The following is a 14,154-nucleotide window of genomic DNA, read 5'->3' on the forward strand; positions in this document are numbered from 1 at the left end:
TTTTTATTAGGTCCTATTATTATTTAAATGATAATGAAATTATGTTCATAAAATTAATGACATCGGGTAAGTGAAATGAGAGAAATAGATCGATGTTATAAATTATATTAATAATAAAAGCACTGTGTTATAAAATACGTTAAAGTATCGGATTAAAGACTATTTAAAAATGGCGAAAAGTATGACACTAGAATCGATGTTAGATATAAAATTAAGACATCTACGACATTTCAGCAAGCCGTTACTGTAAGTTACCGTCTGGACCACAGCTATTACATTTTCTATAATAAATAGCTTTAATTACTATTATATTTTTTACAAAACATTGTTTTCAGATTAGTCTTAGTACATAAAAATTATCATGTAGTAATTTTTCAATAAATTGTGTAAAGATATGTCCATTATTTATTTATTAGTTATAATAACACTAATTATACACATAAATGGACAGAAATCGAATTTGACATGCGGTCGTGAGTTGTACATTAAGGTCATATACACTAAATATGAGCTGATGAGTAGATAAGTCTTAGGGAACTTTATAAAGGGTCATAAAACATTAACTTACAAGCTACACTGCGACAGGGACCCAGGAGTTCATTTAAGGCACTAGCAGAGACAAACGAAGTACATTGTAAGGAGCGAAATTTAAAATAAACGCCTTAAATGACAAATTTCTGCTTTGAGTACCTAATGCTAGGACTATAATAAGTAGACCGAATGTCTGAGGCCATTCAATCAATAAATCTCAACAGTCAATATGCTGGCGATAGAAAGCTTTGAAAAAACATTTTAACACTATTTGAACAGAAACAAATGTTTATTCAAGACAGGACAGGACAGGACTTTGGTTATATATGTTTATATTGTTGCGTAGTGAGTGCTCCTAAATTGACAGGATAAAGCAATTTTCTCAGAAAAGATATGTGATTGGTTTCATAGACATCAAGTACGTACTAAATTGTTATAAAAACACCAATAAGGAGTGCGGTAAAAATTAAATTTATCTTTTAATTTAATTTTTCGATCGGTTCTTACGCAAATATATCACTATTTTTTTTTAATTTAATACTAAGGAAATGCGTTCAATTACTAAATCTTCATATAAGATCATGTTGCATACTTCAATGTACCAATCCGATTTTTAAGTTGAAAAAACAGATTTGTACTGACATCACCTTACATTTATATACCATCGTTGAAGCAATACACATACGTAATACCAAAACATCAAAAAGAATAGTGAATAAATCGTCAAGCCTCCATAAAATGTATTCATAAGATCAGTTCGTGGAATCTTTATGAGACCTACGACGAACAGAAACAGACGCCGTGGGTACAGGGCGTGTTCCGTCTGAACGTCAGGCGTCTGAGTTGGAGTCTCTTCTAGCGGAGCAGTTGACACAGTCGCAGGGCCGAGGCGGCGACTCCGCTGGGAGGTGCGCCTGCGCAGCACGATAACACAATTCCCTATATCGTGCACATCCTGGAATATTTTGTATAGGCACTCGATTATTTAATTATGTCATGCTTAGAATATTGCTTGTTTTGATATAACTAATGTTCCTTTTTCTCATCTAATGTGAGTATAGAATTTAGGTAATTCGTTTTATTGTTGATTGTTGCTTATCGACTCGAGAGTTGATTCTGATCACGCAAATGTTAAAGTTCGTTTGTTGCTACATTGTAATAAGCACTTAATTATTAATAAATCATCAGTCACATTAAATTATTTCAAGTACAAATGAATTGAGCGATGTCCACTTAAATGTACATAAATCGCTTTTGAGCTCTAATATCAAAGCTGTAAAGTCACTAACAAAATGTTTGTCACAACAAGTTTGAATACAAACAAACATAAAATATTAAGCTGTGTACCGGTTGGCGGTAAAGCAAGTCGTGTGTCTGCAGCAAACCCGCGCTGTGCCAGTCTGTCCAGCAGCGTGGTCGCCGACCATCACCGCTCGCCGTCCCCGTCACCCTCGCCTGACGGAACAGTATTACTATTATCAGTGATATACAATGAAGCAAGGTCAAATTCGAATTTCATTACACAAGTTTTCCGTAATCACACTGTCGTCTTCCAATAAGAACTTAAAAATAAACCACCAAAAATATTTTTCAGATTAACAAGACCAATCAAAAAAATATGCGCTTTTTGTTTATAAAAGTTTTCAAGTTTATTTCAAAGTTAATTTTCAAACACAAAGAAGTATTTCATAAACAAAGTGCCTGTGTCAGATGAATAGCTAAAACTACGTTTCGCATTTATTAACCACGTTAAAAAACAGGCGCTATGGTTGAGTTAACAATGTTTATATTTAATTAAACTTCATTACATTGACCTTCATTAGGAGAAGGTGAGACGCCACCAGATTTATCCTCCGCTCGAGGTGATGGTGATCCGTCAGATGGTTCCTGGGATAAAACAAAAAGAATTTAGTACAAGGGAAAAAAGTAAATCTTTACATAAATTACTAATTAAATTCAAATAACGAATTAAGATATAACAGCGTTTATTCAGACTGTAGTTCAGCAACTAATAAATTGTTAATTGAGGATTAAATATAGCACATTAAGTCAATTATAACTTTAAATAATAATAAAGTTTAAAGTTAAAACACTGGTCCGCATATAAATGTTGCCGATGAAACCTGTAAGCTTCTATCATATTGAAGCACTTTACTTTAAACGAATCACAGCTAGAGCGCTCCCTTTTGACTCTGATATCATTAAATTACAAATGCCTCAAGGTTGGAGACTAACAGTGAACTAACAAATGCAATAAAGCAAACAAAGTTTCTCTCAAGCTGATACAGGAAATTGTTATAACTGACGGGAAATTTAATGATTAAACTTTGAAACCACCTAATAGTATTATTATTGTATATTTAATATTCTTAAATTGTCAGCATTAGATTGTTAGCAAACTTGTCATGTACCTCTGCAAATTAAACATTTATCCAACTTGTTTACAAAAAAGTAAAACTATATACGTATATAAACATTGTACATACCTATACCCACTTAATTACGCTAACAGCTAAACTAATACGTAGCCCTGACAAACAATTAGGCTTATTACAATCGATCCAACTACACAGATTAGAGCAATCTCGGACACAAACACTATTAACTTGTCACTTATTATTTACCCGACCACTCCCAACTAGTTTGAAATACTATGACATAATTGGTATCGAAATACGAGAGACAAGGCTCTCCGCAAGCTGTTCTCACTAATGAAATTTTTATACGATGACATTTATTAGGTACCGTTAGGGTTTTTTAAAGCCCTGAAAATCTAGACCGGCCTAAGTTAGTTTTTGTTTGATACAGTAAAAATGTAAGTCCTGAATTCGAGGTCAGTTATAGATACATACCGTATCAAGCAAATTTTCTGTGAGTTGATTTTATTTTGTTGAGACAATCCGTTTTTTTTTTATCACAACTTTTAGATTCTGATATCGAGCAATTTGGGATTAAATTTTGATGAAATTTAATTTTTTGGATAAAACATATGTCCTACAAAGTGGTTCAACAAAGGTCCCTCTTTCCTAATTTTTTTTTTTCATTTTAAAGTCAAAAAACCAAATATTTTGCTCTAAAATGATTTTGTTTTAATAAAATGGGTGATGGAACTGTGGGAGTTACCTGTACCAGGTTCGCAGTAGCCGTGAGGAGGTCAAGGATGGCGGAGAACGAGCCCCGGGCGGCGCGACGGAAACCCTCCGGCATTGACTCAGCCGCGCTACCGGCGACGCTCAGAGGAGATTGAGACCACTTGTTTGTTAAATAAAATAAACAAGATGAAGTCTTCAATTGATACCTACTATAATTTTACAGTTTTGGCTAATACAATAAAACGACTTAACATGTCTTTTAAGTAATTAGAGCACACGCCAATTGTATTTAAATAACAGTAATTCAAAACATTTTTGCCGTTTTAAATAAAAACATATCAGGGATATCAAATTACCTATATTTTTAGATAAATTTTTTTTTACCGTACTGATCAAGTAAAAAGTGTAGCTGTAGTAATGTGAAAAACAAATAATATAAAAAAAATACATCCGTAAACTATGAAAAAGATTGATTTTTTCACAATGACATTTTAAAGTACTTAGCGAGTTAGGTCACTTTTCAGAACAATATTAATAATACCAATAGGCAGTAATGAATTTTAAATACAAATAACAGATGTTTTTTCATAAAAAATAAATTGTATGCTTAAATTTTACATGTCTGTAATTAATATAAGAAAGATATAGGAAGGATTTACAAATTTTTTTCCGGTTCCCAATTCAAAGTTACTCTCGTTTGTATTATGCAAGAGGTGTAGAGGTATCAGGCTCGCAGAACGCCGCTGGAGGTCTCAATAATTCAACATTCAAACCCGTGAGGCCGCGCTTCGAATGTTTTCGCGAGTTCATTGCTTCTCTGATACGATGTTATTCTTTCATTCTTATTACTTTTATGTACATAAATAATTTATGCTAACATACATGTCGTTTTATAAAATGTTCATTTCTTCGTTAATTGTATAAGTTATAGCTCAGTCAGAAATTAGGTACATCAGGTATGAGTAATTTTGAACATAACATAATTTTCTCTAGCAATGAAATTATATTTCAACCTCACAGAAACTTCACTAAAAGCTTGTCATTTTATGTAACTGAGTTTAGAGATTTGATTTGTTTGAAATATTGGCACAATATACCTACAACTTTGAGTTACATAGTCTCAGAGAAGCGTCTTTTAGAAGGTATATGAAATTTTTTTTTAGAAAATCGAAACGCATATTATATGAAATGTTACATTTAATGTTCTGTTTTATTTAATAACTCTAAGCGAATGATAATCAAATAACGGCTTTTATTTAAAACTATTAATCTCATTTTATTTTCTAAGAATTTTAATTGACTGCATTTGAATGGTTTTCTACATGTTTACTTACATATCAGAGTTCAAACTACAGACGGTGCGTTAATAGTTTTTTATTCATAAATATTGTCACATTATGGCATAAACTTAAGTTACTGAATGAGAAACAGGAAAAAAAATATACAAAAATTTTTTTTCATTCCTAGAAAAGTGTTTTGCTTATTGAGAAATATCTATTTATGTAATTAAGTGACTACATTAAACACTATAAAGCTTTCTGATAAACATAAAAATATGCTTTAAATAGCAAACCTACCATACGTATTTCCTGTATATGTGGCTCGGTTTTTGTCACATAACAAAACCTAGTGTGGAGCCGTCGCACCGTTAAGACTAATTGAAAATCGATAGATGCCTGATTTATTAAAGAGGCCTCACTAGCTTTCAGCACTACTAAAAAAACTTTTAAATATTCACGTATGTAATGTTTTTAAGACGAAAATGATAAATACAAATGACAATGAATGTTAGTATGTGGCGCATTAATACGTTTTTAATTTATACCAATAGTAAATAAAATAGCGTTGCAACTAGAATAACTATAAAAAAGTAATGTTTAGGTTTAATATAAAGAATAAGTATGTATACGCGGACTTAGTAAAATTTAAGTCGTCAATCCATTGGGTAAGTTATTCAGTAACCTATTACAAAATTTAATGCTGTTATGTTTAGCAGAAGTTTGTTTTCATACTAAATAATAAATACGTAGAGTTTATACGTAAATACTGTTATTTGAGATGACACACGACTGAAATGCTTTGAACGCTCCGTATGCACCGTGACGATAACAAGAAAAGCCACGGGAGCAAGCCATGTTAAGGCTATTTATAATAATTATTATTTCATTTATTATATGAGATTAGCTTTTGTTTACGATTTCCATTATAAACTTTATTTTGCTTTCCATCACAATTATTAAAATAATTAAATTTAACAGTTTACTAACAGAATAAATGTTAACGTAGTGTCACGTACATTATTCAGGAAGGTGATAGAAAAAACATTGATAAGTATGAGAAATTGTAGGCTTTAAATAACAATTTAGAAGGTAAATATTGAAAAAGTATAGAATCAAAATGGGTTAATATGGTTATTGTTTTGTAGTTTCGACGGTTGTTGAATTAAAATCAAATCATACGTATGATTTGATTTTGCTCCATAAATAGACTTCCATTATCTCGTTTGTTTGATATGCTTGGTAAGTGGGCGTAAATTATGAGTTTTTGTAATTACTAGTGACTTGTTTCACCTTCTTCAACAAGTGGGGATATAGCTCAGTGGTAGAGCATTCGACTGCAGATCGAGAGGTCCCCGGTTCAAACCCGGGTGTCCCCTACGGTTTTTTAAGTTTTCATAAATGTGTTTTTTTTTTTATAGTTTGATTTCTTCATTACTTGTATTACAAAAACACTTATAATTTTATTTATAACCATCTTTATTTTGTGAATATTTTAATAGTACTTTTAAAATAAGTTGTGTACAAAAAAATGGTTTTATTTGTATAAAATAATATGTTGACATTTTATTTTTTTAAATATATTAATATTGCTAAAATTATCATAGTTGATTATGATTGTAATTTAGAAATTATTATATAGAATACATTTTAGGATTAATTGCTAAGTAAGAATATTAAAAGAAACTGTGAGGCATTTACCTGATCTGTCATAGCTGGATCAGCTCCGTGTGCCAGGAGCAGTTCCACGATATCAGTAGCATCTGCGGCACATGCTGCATGTAATGCTGAGGAACCAACCTTTAACAAAACCCCTACATGAAGTGAAATAATAATTTAGAAATACATGAAAAAAATGACATGTAACAAAAAGGTTGAATATATATATATTTTTTTTAATAAATACTTATTAGTCGTCAGCGACAGTTCGGAAGAAAGATTAAAAATAACAACAATGATTCCAGTAAAGTGACCCCAATTCATTTTGTATTCTGATTCCTTCGGAAGTACTACATTACAGTATTTAAATCAAAATCTTTATCTATATAATTATATACTAAAAGGTTTTTAGCACTTTATATTGATAACTAATATTCAGATAAAACGTTTATCATCAATTCAAAATGTACTGTAATGTATTTTCGTACATACATTATTCTGTAAGTGTACATCGGCTCCATACTCCAGTAAGTGTTCGACGATCCCTCGACATCCTTGAGCACACGCCATTTGTAAAGCCGTTACACCATTCTGGACAAAAAAAAACGTTTACATATAACTACACAGCCGGAAACAAACGTTAGTATCCTAGTGATGGGTACCATAATTTATCTATAATATTTGTATATAAATAAAAAAACCGTAAATAAATTCTTAATTACTTGGGCTCAGGACATCACGGGATAAATGTCAAGTGTACCAGGCGCGCATATACGAGAGGCGTTTCTTAGTAAACCGGCATACGAATGTACCAGGCCGGCATGACTCACATTATCCGTGGCATCGACATTGCAGCCGGTGTCGAGGAGCGTCCTTACGAGTTCGGTGTGCCTGTGGACGGCGGCCTGGTGGAGGGGGGTGCGCCCCGAGTTGTCTCTCGCCTCCCGGGCCGCGCCGCGCGCTACCAGGAGACCAGCGACGCCGCAGTGGCCGCCCTCGCACGCCACATGCAGGGCTGTACGACCTACCTGATATTACAATCTATCTTAATCTTTTGTCTCTTTTTAGCACATGTTATCCGCCCCACTCGCTCACGTAGGGTAAAATTCGATTCCATGTTTGAAACTATCTCGATACGTAACCCTTTTTAGAAGATATTTTTTTTATTTTTGTTCATGTTTAGAAATAGGGTCTGTTAGCTCGTTCAATACGTACATTGATAGTTTTAACAGTATTCGATTTAATTTTAAAATAAATATTATTCTTATATAGTAATTTATGATAAGTAACTCAATCGAAAATTTTATTAATATAATATACAAAAAATGTTTTTATCTAGTTTAGAAGATATGTAAGCAGATGTTTATAAAAAACAGTAATCCATGTCATAATATGTTTAAATTTTCTGACTAAATATGAGTCACTTCCATAGACTTGGCTTTTATCGGAGGCTAGCTACATTCGATTTGCAAGTAACTCCAACGTCGTCATGCCTCCCTGGTACAAATAGTTTTTGTTTTCTAGTGAAAGCTTCCAACCAAACTAAAAGCTCGGCTTGACAATTCCATTCGTTAGTAAGTAAAGTAGTTTTGCCTAGAAGAAAATAAGGCTTACAAACGTTGCGAGGTATTAGGGGTATTTCTATCCGAGATTATATCAATATTCTAGAACTTTTAGTTTGATTACTGATTTTTTTTATATTTGGAATTACCTTAATTATTCTAATGACAGTAAAAACAAAATTAAGTGAAACACACACACACACACACAAATATATATAAGTATAAAAAATGAAATAAACTAAAATATTAGTTAATAAAAATACAAACAAAAGATTTAGACGGAAAAGAATCATTACCATTAGTTATCGAATGACTTTTACATACATAAATATAAAAAGATTAATTTAACGAAGCTGACTGCTTTAATTATTATTGAAGTTCAAAAAAAAAAGTAACTACATAATTATAGACAACCTCTTTCTTAACATAGCAACAAAAAAGGTCAATTAAAAAAACTCGTCGCCTTTGAGTGGTATTTAAAAATATATATGTCGTTTTGCTTTCATCTGAAAGCGACACTATGTAGGCTACGTACACACAGACACATCAATATATAATTAAGGTTCTTTTGTATGTGTGTACTTAAATTTGCTTTTGTATTGAGCGTGCCGTGACCTACATTTTTAAGCTTTTTCACATTTTATCGTCAGGCAGAGTGTTTCAAACACCAAGTATATTTTGTGTATTTGACATTATAGACCTATAATAATTTATGTATTAGACACATTTTTATTACGACCTTACATAAATATGTGTACCTAAGCTTAAGTTTATGAGGTTAACCTATTTTATTACAAATATCTAGTACATTTTTTGACAGTTAAGAATAAATAAAAATAAAAATTAATTATTTAAAATTTATTAGTAATATCAAAAGCACTCAAAGGGCACAAGTTTGAGAGATACAGCCTCGGGCGTAGCGTAAATCTTAATGAGGTAGAGCTTATTATGTTCCACAGATTGTAGTCAGCGAATCTTATATTCATTAAAGGAATTTGCTTTGGTTGATCAAAATATTATTAGTAATATTTATATTTATATAAAGTTATAGCTTGGCGTCATCATATCTCTGAAGACTTATAAAAAATATATCGTTATTACTTTAATCTATCTTGAGAGTATTAACTGGTTTGTTACATTATATAGAAGTCAACGTAATTGAAATGTTTTGACTAAAACAATTTCTTAATATGTATATACTATAAAATATAGTAACTGATATTATTAAAATCAAATCTGTTTGTTCATTTCGTACTTTCAATGTTGGCAGTAAGGCTTAAGGATTATAGAGGAATATTTACATCTACGTGAATAAAAAAAAAAAAAAAAAACCGTATGGAAGAAAAAGCTAAAACTGGTTCAAACGTTATTGGAAACAGCTTCGTGGAAGCGACGGTTTGATTATTCGCGATTTTTTTAGTTAACTGGGTCGTGTCAACGAAACATCGCACACCGTTTGAAATACATTTGAATTTTATATCAAAAGCTGGAAATAAATATAAATAAAATGTATACAGGATTGACGTTTGTTTTTTTTTTTTTTTTTTTAAAAAAAGGTCCGTATTCGGCTGTATAGTGTACATCCTTATCAACTTTTAAATTAAAAGGTTTTTTTTTACAAACAAGTTGATGTTATTGTTATATAGTATTATTATATTCATTTATTTATTTAATATGACTGCTCAAAACTCATAGTGACGGCTATAAGAATAAGATACATATTTGAATAGCAGGTACTGGTTGGCTATAACACTAAAAATGATCCGTAACGGGCGACCGACTCAATAAAATATATGACATGAGATTTTGGCGCAATAATAAAAAGATAGGAAGAAAGAAAGAAAAGATAAGATAGAAAGAAAAGATAAGTATAATTGGACATAATGACATCTCTATTAAATTATGGTTTTGTGATCGAAGATTCTCAAATGGAAGGGAATACGAACATAACTTAAGCTCTCCTTTAAATATTAGGGCGTGTAAAAAATGTATTCACGTCTGACTATACACCAGTTGTGTTGATTTTAAGTTGTAAGCCATTATGAATATCAAAGATGCTGCGTTATGTGAATTCTCTTAATCCGAAAATGATTCGTACTTTACAATCAATCAATCAATCAATCAATCATTCAATCAATCAATCAATCAATCAATCATTCAATTTAACTATATATAATCTCGATCAATTTATCAGTCAAGGAATTGCGATTGATTTTTTAATTAATACAAGAATTGTATTACGCTCTCTATACTACTAGTAGTTATTGTGATGGTGGGGACATTAGTGACTTAGAAGGTGCATGATGCCGTGGACTGGAGGTCGTATTTGTGGATTGACAATCGCTTAAACTTTATGACGAAAGAGAGGGAAGGGAGATAGTAATAATTTGGATGTTGATATAAACAGCTCTACTGGTAACTATCAGTATTAATGAATTTTAATAGTTTTTATTAATGTGAGATTTGACAAAATCTGTAAATTTTCAAATGACATATTTTGGAGAAGAGAATTTTTAGGGTAGTCATACATTGCCATTACCTAAATAAATGACTGTTTTTCTGCATGTAAATAAACTATAATATGTGTTTATGAAACAGTTCTATAATTTCGGATGAGTATTTCATAATTTACATTTTTATTAACAAAATACCTTATATTTGTTAAGGTAATCACTAGAGGACGGAACTCAGATCTTTAAGGGAGTAAATACATGAACATATACATATAATAATATATATTGAACAATATTATATTGTAAATTAACAAGTCATCCAACCTTATTAAAAGCGTCAACACTGGCGCCGCTGTCTAGTAATAGTTCAACAACCGCGCCGTGTCCAGCCCTCGACGCCAGCGCCAGCGGCGAGTCGCCGGCCGAGTCGCAGGACGCCACGCGCGCGCCGAGGGATAGCGCGTACGCGGCCACGTCCTTAGCGCCCCTCGCACAAGCGCATTGGAGGATATCGTTCTGTTTCTGTTCAAAAATATATACTATTTGATATCTGTGTCTAGAGTGTATAAATAGTAATGTTTAATAATTAAAAATGTGAAATTTATATTATGAGATCCAAGATTTTCGCGAGTTTTATACATTTAAATGAAACTAGTATTTTTCGGGTAAACTACGCGTGATTTATTTTTGTAAAAAACTATTTATTTTTGTAAAAAAAAAAAAACGGGCAGACGAGATGCCCGTGATCACGGTTGCTGAAAAGTAACCGAAACGTCGGGAGTATGTAGTTTTTTACAAAAATAAATCACGCGTAGTTCATCCGAAAAATACTAGTTTCATTTAAATGAAATTTATATAATATAATGTATGAAAAAATGCAGTTGTTTGTTATTCTATTACCTAGGATTAATACTGGATAGTCAATGCGATTGGTGATTACATATACGAGTTGAATCGTTATGATCTCGTATAGTATATATACCCTATACTGTATCATGCGATATTGTATAGAAGATTGTAAGAACAATATATTTAAAAAATATTTAGTACAAAGTTACTCATCCTGTTCTTTTAAGTAATTAGAGTAAAAAGTTTGAAGGCTCCTCTTAGGTGGACTCTAATAATATTTTTTAATGAAATATATTTTCTTTGGCGTTTCAAAAACTTCAAATACCAAAATATATAATGAAAAATTCAATACATTTAGTTAATTGTTATAGTTTAAACAATGAATACTTTGTTCGTGGCCGCTATGCACGCCCCTGCTTGTACAAACGTCTTCACAGCCGGTAAGTGACCGTGCCAGGCCGCCATTAACAGCGGTCGCATCCCAAACTGAAATAAAATTAACGAGATTAGTATAAAATATTATATAATTACCTTCTATCTTCTAGATTGCTCTCGTCTAAGTTCTATTCTCTTACCATAAGTCTACTAGTTCAAAGTGAATATAGTTTCCAATTTAATTATTCACAAAGTGTTTTCATAATGTACACTGCTGGTAAGGTTATTGTTAAATGAAACTCAAACTAATATCAAAACTCTGCCATCAATGCGTTATGTTTATTAACAGCTACATTTATTCTATACAATAATTCAATATATTTTGATAAAAATCTCAGTAGGAAATCATTAAATATGTTTTAGTGTGCACGACCTTGTCTATCGCCTCTATGTCGCATTTGGCTTCTATCAGTAAATTTATGATTTCGACGTTGCCTCTGCTAGCCGCCCAATGGATAGGAGCGCGGCCATACTGGAACAAGTAATCATTAATGATACATAATAATAAAATATATAATAGATTAATATGAAAAATATTTCACTCATTACATAGTATAGACACGACAGCTTAGTTTTTGTACTGACGGTAAAGCGATACTCCAGACGTCTTAGATTCGAATCATGATTGTATTTATTAATTATTTATTTTATTTTATTTTATAAAGTAATAATATGTATGATTAAATACTTATATATATTTTCTTTTATATAAAAAAGAGCTGAATAAAAATCTCTTTAATTCAATTTGGTAGCTGTGTATAAGTGTTTACGTTGTTCCTGCAATTGACATCAGTTGGACGCCTGAGAGCCTCCCTTACAGCTTCTGGTTCATTTTTGATGACAGCCTCGTGGAGGAGAAGGTCGTTTTGTTGAACACGAGGACGTACCTCTGACATCTGGGTGAATATGAAATGCGATGAAATTAGATGATATATAATCCTCTGCGAGATCCGAACCGACATAAATAAAAATATTATTTATAATGTCCTTTGTATTGTTTTGTATTTACAATATTTATTTTGTGAAAAAATTAATACTTCTTTCAAAAATTTAAACTTCGTACACAGAAATATGATAACATAATGATAACAATCTTTATAAGTTCGCCACCTTTAATGATACCCTTGAACCGTTATCATGAGAGGGTCTGTAACCAAATTTTAACCTCACTTTAGCTTAAGTCTGGCTCCGAAAATAAAAAGTTTAAGTGTTTGATCTTGGGTTCAATATTGGGATTATAATATTTATTAATAAATTTTAACTTATGTTTAACCTAAAATTAAAAATTTCAGTAACTTTAATCTCAGTATATTCATATATTAAACTTCTTTTTATTCCAACACGGAATACGTAATTTTAAACTTATTTTTTTTAAGTCTACCGTACACTACACAGAGTATAGTTGTTTTATACATAAAATTTTGTTTTCGTTTTATGCAATCGGAGAGATTCTTACGGATATAATTATTTCACTAGTAATATAAATTCACAAACCGTTTGTTTAATTAAATATTTCATGAAAGTTATAACATAACTTTGAGCTTAGAGTGATTTTTTTTTTGATAAATATTTCAACTTCTCTGTCAGTATTTTAACAATATTAGTGATGATTTAATTAAATTATTGATTTTAATGTATGGGAATATTATATGAGTAGTTAGGGTAAGTATAATTTGTATATATTTAGTGAGACAACATCAAAGAAGAACACGAGGAGTCCTGATTTGTAACAAAATATTTACGTATCACAAAGTAGTATATTACTCCAATAAATATGTGAAAAAAATATTGAATATTTTTAATTATTTTACCAGTCAGTTTGTTTTCATAAAATATACATGTTATTAGTATATATTATATTTAGGTTTCTAACAAAATTATTAAAAAGATAAAGTTGTCTTATAAAGCCAGTACTTTTAACTAGTACAAACTCATTATTATCTTAAATCAAAACACCTTAAATAAGTTAAATTCAATTTACAAAGACACAAGTCACGTCGACAAAATACTTTCCCGCGTAAAAGTGAGCAAACCAGATGTTATCGCTTTAACGTCACTTCGGGTGCGTTCGGGAATTTTAAGGTTCGGTTCAAATTAAATGTGTGTTCCCTAAATCTATATATAACAAGGCAGACCCTGACTAAAACCGAGATAAGAAGACGAGTATATATAACAAGTACTTACGTTGAAGATTGTTTCCTATATTAACTTCAAAACAGACCAAATTGTAGAAAGAAATGATCTCTTGAAACATCATGTATAAGTTACTTTATAATTGATTATTGTTTTTAATTCA

General features: G+C 31.2%; 1 protein-coding gene and 1 non-coding gene across 2 annotated transcripts; one reads left to right on the forward strand and one right to left on the reverse strand.

Annotated features, from left to right (window-relative positions):
- Positions 1 to 128: 128 nt before the first annotated feature.
- LOC116767937 (ankyrin repeat domain-containing protein 29-like) lies at positions 129 to 12,754 on the reverse strand. The gene is made up of 11 exons (XM_061523622.1): positions 12,629 to 12,754; positions 12,232 to 12,330; positions 11,811 to 11,909; positions 10,899 to 11,096; positions 7,390 to 7,587; positions 7,052 to 7,150; positions 6,602 to 6,700; positions 3,655 to 3,783; positions 2,346 to 2,418; positions 1,879 to 1,986; positions 129 to 1,486 (listed from the first exon to the last, which is right to left on the reverse strand). The coding sequence occupies exons 1-10, from the start codon at positions 12,752 to 12,754 to the stop codon at positions 1,958 to 1,960; spliced, it is 1,149 nt and encodes a 382-aa protein (XP_061379606.1). The 3' UTR covers positions 129 to 1,486; positions 1,879 to 1,957.
- On the forward strand, positions 6,208 to 6,279 carry Trnac-gca (transfer RNA cysteine (anticodon GCA)). The gene has a single exon. It is a non-coding gene; the product is annotated as a tRNA-Cys (tRNA).
- Positions 12,755 to 14,154: the final 1,400 nt, after the last annotated feature.

This window comes from Danaus plexippus, chromosome 19, assembly GCF_018135715.1.
Source record: "Danaus plexippus chromosome 19, MEX_DaPlex, whole genome shotgun sequence".
Classification (NCBI taxonomy): domain Eukaryota; kingdom Metazoa; phylum Arthropoda; class Insecta; order Lepidoptera; family Nymphalidae; genus Danaus; species Danaus plexippus.

What these genes read in the sequence shown, in the direction of transcription:
- LOC116767937 (XM_061523622.1), bottom strand. Translation starts at nt 12,754, where the DNA reads ATGTCAGAGGTACGTCCTCGTGTTCAACAAAACGACCTTCTCCTCCAC. An exon ending in GCATAGCGGCCACGAACAAA is followed by an intron (nt 11,097 to 11,810) that starts GTATTCATTGTT and finishes ATTTTTGAACAG; the next exon opens with AAACAGAACGATATCCTCCA. An exon ending in CTACTGCGAACCTGGTACAG is followed by an intron (nt 2,419 to 3,654) that starts GTAACTCCCACA and finishes GTTTTATCCCAG; the next exon opens with GAACCATCTGACGGATCACC.